Raw genomic sequence first — 12653 nt, forward strand, 5'->3', positions numbered from 1 at the left:
CAGTTTAGTTCAAGAGATATGAAAGTATGTTCGTTGTTGTGTCTTAATTAAGATAGTTGAACTTTTGAATTGACACTTTGAGAACACAATTCTAGTTCTCTTTCCATTTTCACCTGCCATATAGAGAATTTTACATTGTATAAGACTGTCAAACCAAGTTACTCATCCTTAAAAGTGCCCAAAATGCTTATAGCCAATTTGAATATCGCTGGAAAAAGTAGAGAATGGTTATTTTTTTGCATATAAAAAACTTTGAAGATAAAACCTCTAGAAATCAGAACTTATGAATGTTGGCTTTTCTCTTTTTTCTCATCAAATCAAAAACTACATGAGGAAACACATACTTTGAGCTTAAAACTATATAGACAGCGCTTTAGCACAAGCTAAATTACACCATTAAATGTGTGCAACCAGAATACAACAATCGTACCTTCTAACTATTGATCATCATAACGAAATAGTGAGCTAAAGATACTCTAACAAAGCAATGTTTGCATTTCTGGTAGCATTCTTTTTACGCTCTGAACTTGAGAGTTTGCATTATTAGCAATTTTCAGTGCTCGCCAAGGCCAACATATATGCCTCACTCTGCGCCGGCTCTTTTCTCTGCTTTCTGCTTCTTCGATTTGTTTAGTTAGCTCTTCAATCCGGTCACGCAATCCAACCGCTCTGCTATCGGCTAGCTGCAGAGACTTTTCCGCTGCTGCTTGGGCAGCAATTGCAGTTGCTGCTAATTCTTCTTTCAGCTTTAACTTGCCATTTGATATTTTCAATCTGGACTTTGTTTTCTCCAACTCTTGTTTCAGAATATCAATCTAAAAGAGCCACGGGCATACTTATAGCATATATCATGCGCATAAGTGTAAAGAAAACTTTTACTTGAGAAATTAGTACTTCATTTGTCACATCTCTTGAAAAACCAAGTAGTTGCAAATGCAAATTTCTTCTCTACCTCAAGAATATTTTAGCAACATATAATTCAAAATAACAGAAACTTGAATTTGTCTGGGCCACTTCACTAGTTGGTCTACTTTTATCGAAGTTTAAGTTCCAAGGTTGAAGCAAATGGGTTGACAAATTGCCTCAGAGATCATATACTTGTTAATGCGACAAAAAGAAATTAAAGTGACATGTAGAAAGCTTCTAGTTTCCATTCCTAATACCAAAGATGCATATTACTCAAGTATACCATTAGCAATTTAATGCCTACTCCAACCGTCCTCTTCAAATGTGCCCTATTAGAAATAAAGATCACCAACTTAAAAGACAACAGAAAACCGAGAAAAGTTTCCATCAAAGAGAGAGAAAAACTCTTACCAGCTTTTCACGTTCTTTAATCTCATTTTTCCCAGCTTCCACTTCCAACTCACAAGCTTCCCTCCAACGAGCGACCTCTGCTTCACTTTCTTTTATTTCTATTAGCAGCTCCTCAACCTTTTCACGATATTTAAAAAGAAAATAAAGAGTGAAGCCAGTGGTAGAAAGAACCTGTGGCGTGCATGTTAGTAATAAAAGTTCTTACATTTCGGGTTAACACTCTCTCTCTATCTTCCAACTCTTTTATGTATAGCGTATTTTCTTCAATCTTCTGAGCTTGTTTCTCTGTAAGACTCTGCAATCGCTCAGTGTCTGACCTGGCATAAAAACAAACAATAATCAACCAGAGAATCAATTAACAAATACCCAACATATACAGCAACCACAATTAAAAAGATGGACATGATAACAATCTGAAGAAAAATGCTAATGATACAAAACCTAGATTCTTCCAAAGATCTCCTTAGTTGTGTGATTTCAAGCCTTAAACTCTTCATTATTCGTTCCACAGTTGAGGCCTGTTAGAAAGAAACTCAAGCAATCAGAGCTGTGAGCTGTACAGAATAACAAGGCAGCCCATTCTACCATTTGCTATATATTAAAGAATTATTTACTTTCATCGACTTAAGGTTGATCCACGAACAACATATGATTGTATTGATACTCCATAAATAGACTTTTTTTTAATAACTTCATACTGAACTGAGAAATTCCATAACTTAACATAAACTTTTCGATGTTTAACTATGGTGGATGAATTGTCCAAGATTATTGTAAGCAAGAGATCTTTCTGACAATGTGCCTGCAGACGGTCCTATACAGACACTCAATATCTTGCAGGAGAGTATGCACAACAAGCAGTTCTAACAAATATATTAGCTATCTTTGTTTACGTCTTATTTCTTTTGGATGCACACAATAGAAGTTTAATGATAAAGGACAAATCTCATCCTATTTATTAAATTAAGATTCAAAACTGTCGAAATACACTCATTCAAACACATAGAAGAAGTGCAAGCCAACCAATTTAAGTAGGAGAACTTTCCAACATTTAGCCTATCATGCTTGCAGATAGTCTCCTGCACATACGCTCAAAATAACTTGCAGGAAAGCATGCACAACAAGCTCTCCAAGTAAATTATTAATATATATTTGTTTTCCATTTATTTTCTTCTTAAGCAAACAATATAAATTCAATCGAAATGATAAATCCCATCAACTTCATTAAAAAAATTAAGCTTCAGACATGTGCAAATATATAAGACATGTGACCCTTTTGATATTTAAGGAGATATTTCCAAGATTTAATAAATGAAACTTGCAGATAGTCGTGAACATAAGCTAGATGTCTTGCAGAAGAGGATGCACAACAATCTATCCTTGAAATTTTATCATCTTATCTTTTTCCGCCTCCTATTTCCTTAAAACAAAAACAATATAAATTCAATCATACATGTTAAATCTAATAAAATCTATTACCGAACTTCAAATTTTCGATTAGATGCATGTAAAGTGAAACAAAGAACATACCAAACTAACAACCTCCTCTTCAGATTCACTGCCATGATCTGACTTATTACTCCCTGTTGTGCTAGCAACCGAGCTGCTCTCTAATGACTGCTCGTTGCTGCCACTTCCAATCATGAATCCAAAACCCACTCTCTGCAACCCTCTCTCGGCAAACTGCAATAATGCTACTCTCTTCTGCTCGGCGTTCCCTTTCAACCTATTTAAACTCTTTTCAACAGCTTCTTTCTCCGCCAGCGCAATCCTCAGCAAGCTACTGACGTCACGATTCTCCTCTGTCAAACTCACCACGCTGTTCTCCAGTTCCTTATGCTCCTTCTTACTAGCTTCCTTAAACTCACTGACCTTCGACGCTGCCTCCTCTGCTAGTCTTAATAAGTTCATTATTTCTCCAGAAAATGCCCCCAGTTCCTCGTCCATTTCTAATTTTGTCATCCCATCATCCGATCTCTCAATCACAACCTTCTCACAATCATCATTCAAGCATTCAATGATCTTCGCCATGTGGTCCTTCATCAAAAAGATCGAGTCCCTACTTTTCATCAGACATCTAACCCCCTCTTGCTTCTCCACTTCAAGTTTATCGATTTTCTCCCAAGAAACTTCCAATTCTTTTCTGAGTTCCTCTCTCTCGCGCAACTCCTCTCCGAGCCTTCTATCAAATTCCTCTTCTTTCCCTTTCAAAGAAATTTCAAGTTCGTCGATTCTGCCACCAAGGAAGTCCTTTTCGCCGGATAATTCGTCGATGAGTTTCACTAGGTTAGCATTTCGATTGGTCGCGTCGTCTCTCTGGCGCTGGAAGAGGACGAGATCAGCCTCCAACGCGGAGCATTTTGATTCGACGGCGGTATAGCATTGGCGAAGAGATTCCAGCTGGCGGAGAAGATCATGATCGGAGACGAGTGCGTTAATAGGAGAATCTGGACTGTCGGTTGGGGTTTGTGATCTCCTGGTCTCCATGATCGACAGAGTATAGAATGATTTTGGATATTCATGAGGGAAGGAAGATGCGGGAAACCTACCAGTCAAACGAATTTGAGAAAGAATGTCAGGTGAAGAAATGCGGGGCGTCCGTTTTGTAGGGTTAATATATATATATATATCTTGGAATTTGGCGGGAAACAGTTGTCCCCCTGTTTGGTTTCCGGGCTAGTTTTATCACTTTTCTCGGTTTGGTCATCGCTATTCGTGATTTATTATGTTCAATTGAATGTTAAATTTCAATAAAATAATTAAAAAAATCAATTTGATCATTTTCCATGTAATTACTGCATACTTTCCCTTGTTTATCACTATTTTTTTATTTATTAAAATATATTTTATATATATATATAAATTAAAAAAAAACAACTAAAAAATATACATTTTAAACTAAAAAATTTCAATAAAATCATCTCAAAAGATATTCTGAAACTCAATAGGCGGTCGCTGGAGATAGTAGGATCCGAGAAAAAAATAAAAGGTCAGGTTGTCCAGGAGATCGACACAGTAATTCTTCTCGCGATAAACATCTTGAACCTTAACGTACCAATCTTTAGTCAGCTAAAACTAAATAGTCATAATCAAATTAGAATCTTCTTTGATGGGAATCTACTCCTCGTTGAGGACACAATTCAAAAGTTAAATAACAAAGGCATTATCCATTTTTAAGATTACGTGACGCGAACTTAAATTGTAAGTCAATTCAATACAATTCAGAGCACCCGACAGTTATTAAAATATGTTTTAAATGTATGTAATATATATTTTTATTCAATTTAATTAATATTTTAATTTTTATGTTAAATTAATTTATATATTTTTAAAAAAATTAAATTAATCCACATTTATTAGTATCAATTGATATTGTTAACAATTATGTCATATATTCTTATTTTTAATATATGATATTATTTAATTTATTTATTTTTTATATTAAATTTTATGTGTTAATATTTAATAAAATTAAATATTAAAATTATTTTAAAAAATAAAAAATAAATTTTTTTATAATAAAAATAATATATTATAATTATTTAAAAATAATTTACATGTTATAAAATATTTTTTAAATAAAAATATAATAAATTTAGTAATAATTAATCCGCCTTAATAACGAAAGAAATTATATTACTTGACCAAAAGGGAAAATACTTTGTTTGACATTTGGTAATTTTTCTCATAAAATTTTATTAATTAAAATATATAATTATTTTCTTCAATAAACTCATTATCACATACTAAAAAAACACAATCTTGTTGTCAAAAGTAGGAGAGACTCATCGCTAACGAGGTAAACGACACAGAAAATTTACGCACGTCTTCTCAACTCGGGGAAGCCGCGACTCAGTCAATCAGAACCGAGTCAGCAATCCAGAGCCAGTCCCACCTCTAAAGCCTTGTGCTTGTGTAGATTTTATTTTTGAATAATTTTAGGCTAAGTACTTGGATATACAAAAGTAGAAATGGGGAGTGTGGAGGAGATGGAAGATGAGCGAGTGTTCGATGTGGAGGAGACTATATTTGTTGCGGTGGGGAAGCATGTGCAGAGCAGCAAGAGTACGCTGCTTTGGGCGGTACAGAATTTTGCCGGCAAGAAGATATGCGTGCTCCACGTTCATCAGTCTGCTCGCGTGGCTGCATTGAGTGAGTTCTTTGATTTCGTCAATTAGGAATTTCCTCGAATGTTACTTGTTAGCCTGGGTATGACGATCTGGTTGGTTGCTGGGAAAGTGGAGGAAAAAGGAAAAACGGAATTTTTGTGCTTACCATCTACTTATTTCAATGAAGTCTCGGCAATATTTGTGCAAAAACGGAATCTTAGCTGATCTGATATCGAGTTTAATGGTCGAGTTGGAGTGAAATAGTTTAACAAAATTAATTTTCATTTCTATTTACTAATATTGGCTAAGTAGAATTGTAGATGAATGATATCACTTGTTCAGTGTCCTTTATGAAAGTAATGGAAATTTTGATATCAGAAGTTACATCAAAAACTTTCCTCTCAATAAAAATAGAGAGAGAAATACATCAAAACATTAGAAAGTAAAGAATTTGGAGACCTCCAACCATTTTGTAATTGGCACATCTATTGAAATTATGTTTTTCTTCTCTATCAGATTTCTAAATGTTTATTATGTTTGCTTGGAAACAGATGCTCGGAAGGATTGTATGAACAAGTATATAAATTTTTTTCATTTTATTATATGAACACTATGGATGGATTTTAGAGATTCAGTTATTTGAGTTTAGCTATCATCTTCTGAATTTTGAAATAGGTATCATTTGATAGCTGTAACAATATCTTACTGGGTTATGTATCTCGTTTCAAAAAGATTATTTGTATTGCATGCAGCTGACAGGAAGCTTGATGGTAGTAAATTTGAACAACATGCAGCTAAAGCATTTCAGCAATTCAAAAATAAAAAAGTGCATGAATTTTTAGATGAGTACCTCCGCATCCTTTCTGAAGCTGGGGTATGTACATGAATAGCATTAGGTTAAAGCTGTTGTGTTTCTGCTCAGCTGTTATCCACTCTAATATCTGATCTTATGCTCAATATTCTATCTAGAATGACCTCCCATTTCTATTAAAAGCACAAAAGTTACTTCTTGAAGTTCTTTCTTATATTTCTCATTCAACTATTTCTTTAGGTAGAATCAACATATAAATTATGGATCGAGATGGACAATGTTGAGAACGGTATAATAGAACTTATTGCTCTGCACAATATCAAATGGCTTGTCATGGGGGCAGCATCAGATGCATGCTCTTCAAGGTATAAAGCATGCATTACAGATGTTCACCTTGTTGCTCATTGTCATCCTGCTTCTGTTTTTGAGTATTCCATGTATAAAGGTCCAGGCACTGTTATCTTAATGATTTGTATTTTCAGACTAGTTAGAATTTTGCAAATATATTTTTCATGTAATAGTAACTTTATGGTGGTTTGCACTTCAAGATTGGTGATTCAACTACATTCCACGTGATTCACATGAATTGGCATGTGCTTTAGGTTTGGATACCAATCTACACCACTAACTTTGAATATATTAACGATGTGCATGTTTGTTATTTCCTCTCTGTTAACTGATAGAATAAGATCGATTGAACAAAAGGATAATTTCAATAGTTGTTATCTTATACACAGTGGATATGCATAAGCATATTTTAAAACAAAATATCCATGCAATGCAATTGTCTTATTTTTACTTTGTGTTACACATTGCTAATAACATTGTTGGGGGTAACTTAAAGAAAAGAAGAAAAGTCATCTTGTAGTATGGTTTTCACAACAAGAGGAAAAGCATCTTGTCCATATGGTTTTAATCCCATCATTAGCTACTGAATGTCTCATATGGTATTAACATAATTAATATCCACTTCTATATCCTAGCCTGCTCCCAAAAATGTGTACTAAGTGCAAGATTAGATGGAACTCATTCTATGCTCTTTTTCGCTGGGTGCTCCTAAATAGCTTTATTTGAAAATCCAAAAAAGAAGAATTCTGGCTCTTAGATGGGTCAAGGCTTGTGATTACTTGTTTAAATACTTAATTTCATTTGCTGACTCGAAATTATGGAGATTGCAGGGAATTGACCAACTTGAAGTCCAAGAAGGCAATCTTTGTATGCCAAGAAGCACCAGTTTCATGTCATATCTGGTTTGCTTCCAGGGGCTGCCTCATCTACACAAGGTACATTTAACGGTGAATGTAATTATTTTTGTGTATAAGGTGTGGATGATCTTGTTCTTGGTGAGATAAAAGATTAAGAAGTAGATAAATTGGGGAACCATACTAGTTAGCCCGGTGTTTCATTGGTCTTTTGCCTGCTTTTCGAAGTTACTGATCATTAATGTTATAAATTCTCTGTTTTACTTTTGACACTCCCCTCTTTTCAATGTCAGCCTTATGTCTTGATGCATCTAACATGCTTTTTGGAACAATTAGAGTCCATAATTAAAATTCTGGAGATTGTTGAATTGGTTTGATCACAAATCTATAAAGTCAAATTTTTTGTAAAAAAATAACTGTTAAGTTAAATAAAAAAAATCAGAACTTTGTAGTTATGGTTTAATTAGTTTTGGTTCATTGATCACCCAAGATGGGGGAGACGGGTCAGGAATTGGATTCTAGAGGCTGATGCGTCTCAACATATACCAATTCGTTAGGTCTTGAACTTACACAGAGGGCTGGAGTGCATTTCCTCGGTTGAGGTTAAGCTATGGCTCAACCACGGTGAGGAAGCACTTACAGGGGAAAAGGCCGAATGTCATGTTCACCCAGCTCAAGGTAGAAATGTCATGCTGGCCTTGCCATCCTAACTTCTCTCTATATCTAAAGAAAAGCTAGTTTGATTATAGTTCAGAAACTCCTATCCAGTTGCCTACTTGCTTTACAAATTCCCTTTTCTCTACAATCCTCACTTCATGCAACTTGTTGTGCCTATAATGTCTAGTTTTATCACCACTTATACAAGAAGCGATATGAAAACAGGCAAGGTGAAGAGGGCAGACATGACATGGAGGCCCCAACTTCATTGCTGCAGCTGAATTCAAGTAACGGAACTGAGGAATCGGAGCAGTTTCAATCAGAATATCTCATTTCTAGGCTAAGACTTCTTGGTAACTCGTTGACTTTGATTCATTATCTTGGATGAACCATATTTGCTGAGTTTGACTTGTGCTGGTAGTATCAGAAATAACTTTGTTGCAGAGTTGTGCAGATGTAAGCGAAGATGCTGATGAATTGGAAAGAAGGTCGGGAGGATTTTCTTCTCAATGTTCCTTGGATTCATGTTTATCCATCAACAGAATGGTTGGCAGTTCCAGATCAGTCCCACTAATGGATGAGGTGAGAGAAATTTTGTTCAAGTGTACTCTCAGTGCATAAATCCAAACACAATTTCATTATGCATCTTCAATTGTTTATTGCCATTTATTAGTTATATTTACAAAGAAGCCACCATATTTCTGAAATTATCTACAAAATCAATTATAAGCTAAATTCTTGAACCTCCGGATGATGAGTTTGAGTATGTGACTCAGATAATGGACCTAAAATAAACTTCATTTGCTAAAGAACAGTGCAGGGGAGTAATTTTGGCTTTATGGCTAATATGATATATATTTTTGAAGGAAGCATGTTTTGTATTTCATCCTCCAACCTTTCTAGTTTTCATGAAGCGAGCCTTTCCAGTTTGAACCACTTACTTGTGGATGATTTTCAGGAGGAAGGATTTCAAGAGCGAGCAACTGGAAAAATTAACGATAGACTGGAAAGAACCATGACAGATACTAAGAACTTGAAGAGGAAAATTTTTGAAGAGACAGTGAAGCGATGGAAGGAGGAAGACAATGCCATGGAGGCTAAGTGCAAGGTCATCACTTATCAGTTTCTCACCTTAGAGTTGATTACATCTGTTATCAGGACAACAAACTTCTGATATCCTCATTTACTTGTAAAATTACTGAACACAAAGTAATCGGTGTTCCCTGCCACTTCCACTCTCAAGTTGGGTAATAAGTTTTGATAAAACAATCGGTCAAGAACTTAATTGATGTCTAATGTCTTGTTCTGCCATCCACTGAGTTGTTGATATTGCAGACTATGAATCCCTCGGTCTGTTGAGCTAAAATTGGTAGAGAAATCTCCCGCTTCCTACAGTAATTCCTTCGTTCCTTAGTCTATGCTTCGACCATGTATTTGTGTTCTGACGTTCTTGTCTCCCCCTGAGATAGATCATACTTACTCTGGTGCCTCGTTTTGATTTGATCCAGCTTAAAACACGTGTTGTATGCATTATTTATCCAACCAACCTCATTTTCTTCTAACATCTGATCATTGTACCTTGTACAGGCCAAAGCACTAGAAAGCTTATCTGTTAAGGAGATGAGTAGAAGGAAAGAGATCGAGGAATTACTGGAAAAAGAAAAGCAAGAAACAGAGAGAATGAAGAATCAACAGGATGAATTAATGAAAGAACTTCAGATGGTCCAGGAGCAGAACGCACAACTTGAGGCTGAAGTTTTTGAGTCTCAATGCTCCGCGAAAGAGTTAGAGGAGAAGATTATCTCTGCTGTAGAACTCTTAATCAGTTTCAAGAAAAAACGGGATGATATGCGGATTGAGCATAGAAAGGCAATTGAAAAAGTCAAAGAAATGAAGAAATTGATAAGAGCGGAAACTGCTGGGTTTTGTGGGACACAGTTCCTTGAATTTTCTTTCATGGAGATCAATGAAGCTACTCATGACTTTGATCCATCCTGGAAGATTGGAGAAGGAAAATATGGAAGTGTTTACAGGGGGCTTCTTCGCCATATGCATGTGGCTATAAAGATGTTGCCCTCTTATGGCTCTCAGAACCTCTTGGAGTTCCAGAAACAGGTACAGTTTGTAAAAAGATCCTTACTATAAAACAATTTTATTGCATTCACCAGCTAAACCATCAGAATATACGACACAAATAATGTAAATTGAGGCTTGACATTCTACAGTGGGATTATTTTCAGCCCCAACTAAGTGTTCAAAAACTTCTTCCCCTAGCCTTATGTTCCTGCCAATTGTTCTGATCAACAATAGCATTGTTATTGTTATCCTAAATTAGATGTTACTTTATATTTTTTGCTGTCTGCGGGATTATGGAACTACAAACAAGTGATTTGTTACTCAAACTCATGAACATAATGGTTTGCTAGCTCACAAAAAATTTTCTTGCCAAGAGAAATTTGCTTTGAGCATGTGACGAATGTTTCAACTAAGTGTTCAAAATCTGGCTAGTGTAGTTTTGCATTTATTTCTATCTTCAGAAATTCCAGAAAATGTTTCCAAATAACCAAGCATTCTAGTAGGATAATCATATTATCATATTTCTGGCGGAAAATTTATTGAAAAGCTTATTTGATTATTGATTACATATTTTTTTTTGAGAGAGAGACTATTGATCACTTTGATAATTGAATTTCAGGTAGAGCTTTTGAGTAAGGTGAGACATCCAAATCTGGTGACACTAATTGGAACATGTCCAGAAGCTAGGTCCCTTGTCTATGAGTATCTCAGAAATGGCAGTCTTGAAGACCATCTTTCCTGCAGAGAAAACACTCCTTCACTTCCATGGGAAACTAGGATTTGGATTGCATCTGAGATATGTTCCGCACTAATATTCCTTCACTCCAGCGAGCCTTGTATTACCCATGGCAAGTTAAAATCCTCCAATGTTCTCCTTGATTCAAACTTTGTCTGCAAAGTTAGTGACTTTGGGATCTACAGTTTGATCCCAAAAGATGAAGATACAGCTAACTCTACTACATTCCTTAATGAATCTGATCCTAAGGTCACCTGTGAGCAAGTGCATCCATCTTATTTTGAAGCTGGAGAGGTTACTCCAGAATCAGATGTATACTCATTTGGAATCATACTCTTACAACTTCTTACAAGAAGGCCAATTTCGAAAATTTTGAGAGATGTTAAATGTGCATTGGAAAATGACAATTTTAGCACAGTGTTGGATGGTTCAGCTGGAGACTGGCCCCTTACACAAGCCAGAGATCTGGCTTATTTGGCACAAAGGTGCTGCGAGAAGACCCAGTTTAATCAACCAGATCTATCAGAAATTTTGTGTGTGCTTGAGCGAATGAGGGCTTCGAGTTTTGCATCACCATCACATTCAGGTTCCAAGGCAGCATTGTCTCATATTCCTTCTCATTTTATCTGCCCTATTTTTCAGGTAGTGCCCTATTCCCTATCTTTTGACTGAGTTCCTTTTCATGTCATCTCTCTTTTTTTTTTCATTTTTTGGGTAAGTTTCCCCTTTTTATCTTCTTTTGGGAATGCTTTGATTACACATCAAGGTTTCAAGAGTAATGTGCTTCCCTTCCCCATTACATTCTATCTGGGTGTACAGGAAGTCATGAAGGATCCGCACATAGCCGCAGATGGTTTCACTTATGAAGCAGACGCAATCAAGGGATGGTTGCAAAGTGGCCACAAGACTTCGCCGATGACAAATCTGAAGCTCGAAAACTGCAGTCTATTACCTAATTATGCTCTTCATCAAGCCATTCAAGAATGGCAACAACAGTCTTGAACTGGTGATATATATATATATATATATATACATAATATATCTTATCTTTCCATCTGGTTGTACAGTGATAATTCAACAATCTTTTTAATAATCAATCAGTTTACACTATTTACTTTCACAGAAACAATTGATATCAGAATTTTCTCAACTGGGAAAGTAGCCATGGAGGTGAGCCAATTGGCCTTACTACCATTGGTAAATCCTTGAACTACCTGTGAAATAAATTTGTATAGAATATTTGTAAATCATAGTTTTATTTTCATCAAATACCTTTTTACACCAATATATAATCATAGAATAGAAGATAAGATGAAAATTCAACCAATAAAATCCTTTTATCCCTGCCATTATATGGATTATTTTAAGACAAATAAAACTTGCTGAAGTAAGAAATATGTAATTTCAGATTGGAAAATTGTGAAAAAAATGTTATATTTTATTAATTTTAAACGATAATCAATACTTTAATTACATATTTTTTTTCACAATTTACCTTTAAATTTTCATTAATTGATGGTAGATGATAAATATAACCATGAACACTGGGTTTTTAACCTTTAGATACCAACTACTAGGGAGTTCAATAATTTTTAAAATTATGAATATATATATATACACACATGTATGTGTATATATATATGTATATGTTTAGTGTCTAATAAAAGTAGGTCATCTTGGAAATAAATATATTTTGTAAGAAAATTTTAAAATTAGACTCTTATTTAAAATAAAATTAATATATA

The 12653-nt window shown here is 35.0% G+C and overlaps 2 protein-coding genes across 3 annotated transcripts; one reads left to right on the forward strand and one right to left on the reverse strand.

Moving 5' to 3' along the window:
- Positions 1–281: 281 nt before the first annotated feature.
- Positions 282–3925, reverse strand: LOC110810263 (ATP-binding protein). 2 transcript variants are annotated; one of them, XM_022036365.2, is made up of 5 exons: positions 2848–3925; positions 1759–1835; positions 1523–1634; positions 1318–1434; positions 282–815 (listed from the first exon to the last, which is right to left on the reverse strand). In XM_022036365.2, the coding sequence occupies exons 1-5, from the start codon at positions 3802–3804 to the stop codon at positions 477–479; spliced, it is 1602 nt and encodes a 533-aa protein (XP_021892057.2). In that variant the 5' UTR covers positions 3805–3925; the 3' UTR covers positions 282–476. The 2 variants fall into 2 exon arrangements, with proteins under 2 accessions (XP_021892057.2, XP_021892058.1); XM_022036366.2 differs by having other exon boundaries at positions 754–1235.
- Positions 3926–5071: 1146 nt separating this feature from the next.
- Positions 5072–12022, forward strand: LOC110810351 (U-box domain-containing protein kinase family protein). Its single transcript, XM_022036505.2, has 10 exons — positions 5072–5469; positions 6179–6300; positions 6478–6602; positions 7416–7520; positions 8322–8449; positions 8551–8678; positions 9055–9204; positions 9684–10211; positions 10792–11550; positions 11728–12022. Exons 1-10 carry the CDS (start codon positions 5289–5291, stop codon positions 11908–11910), a joined length of 2409 nt encoding a protein of 802 aa, XP_021892197.1. The 5' UTR covers positions 5072–5288; the 3' UTR covers positions 11911–12022.
- The last annotated feature ends 631 nt before the right edge of the window (positions 12023–12653 follow it).

This window comes from Carica papaya, chromosome 9 (genome assembly GCF_054855325.1).
Source record: "Carica papaya isolate Zhongbai chromosome 9, ASM5485532v1, whole genome shotgun sequence".
NCBI lineage: Eukaryota > Viridiplantae > Streptophyta > Magnoliopsida > Brassicales > Caricaceae > Carica > Carica papaya.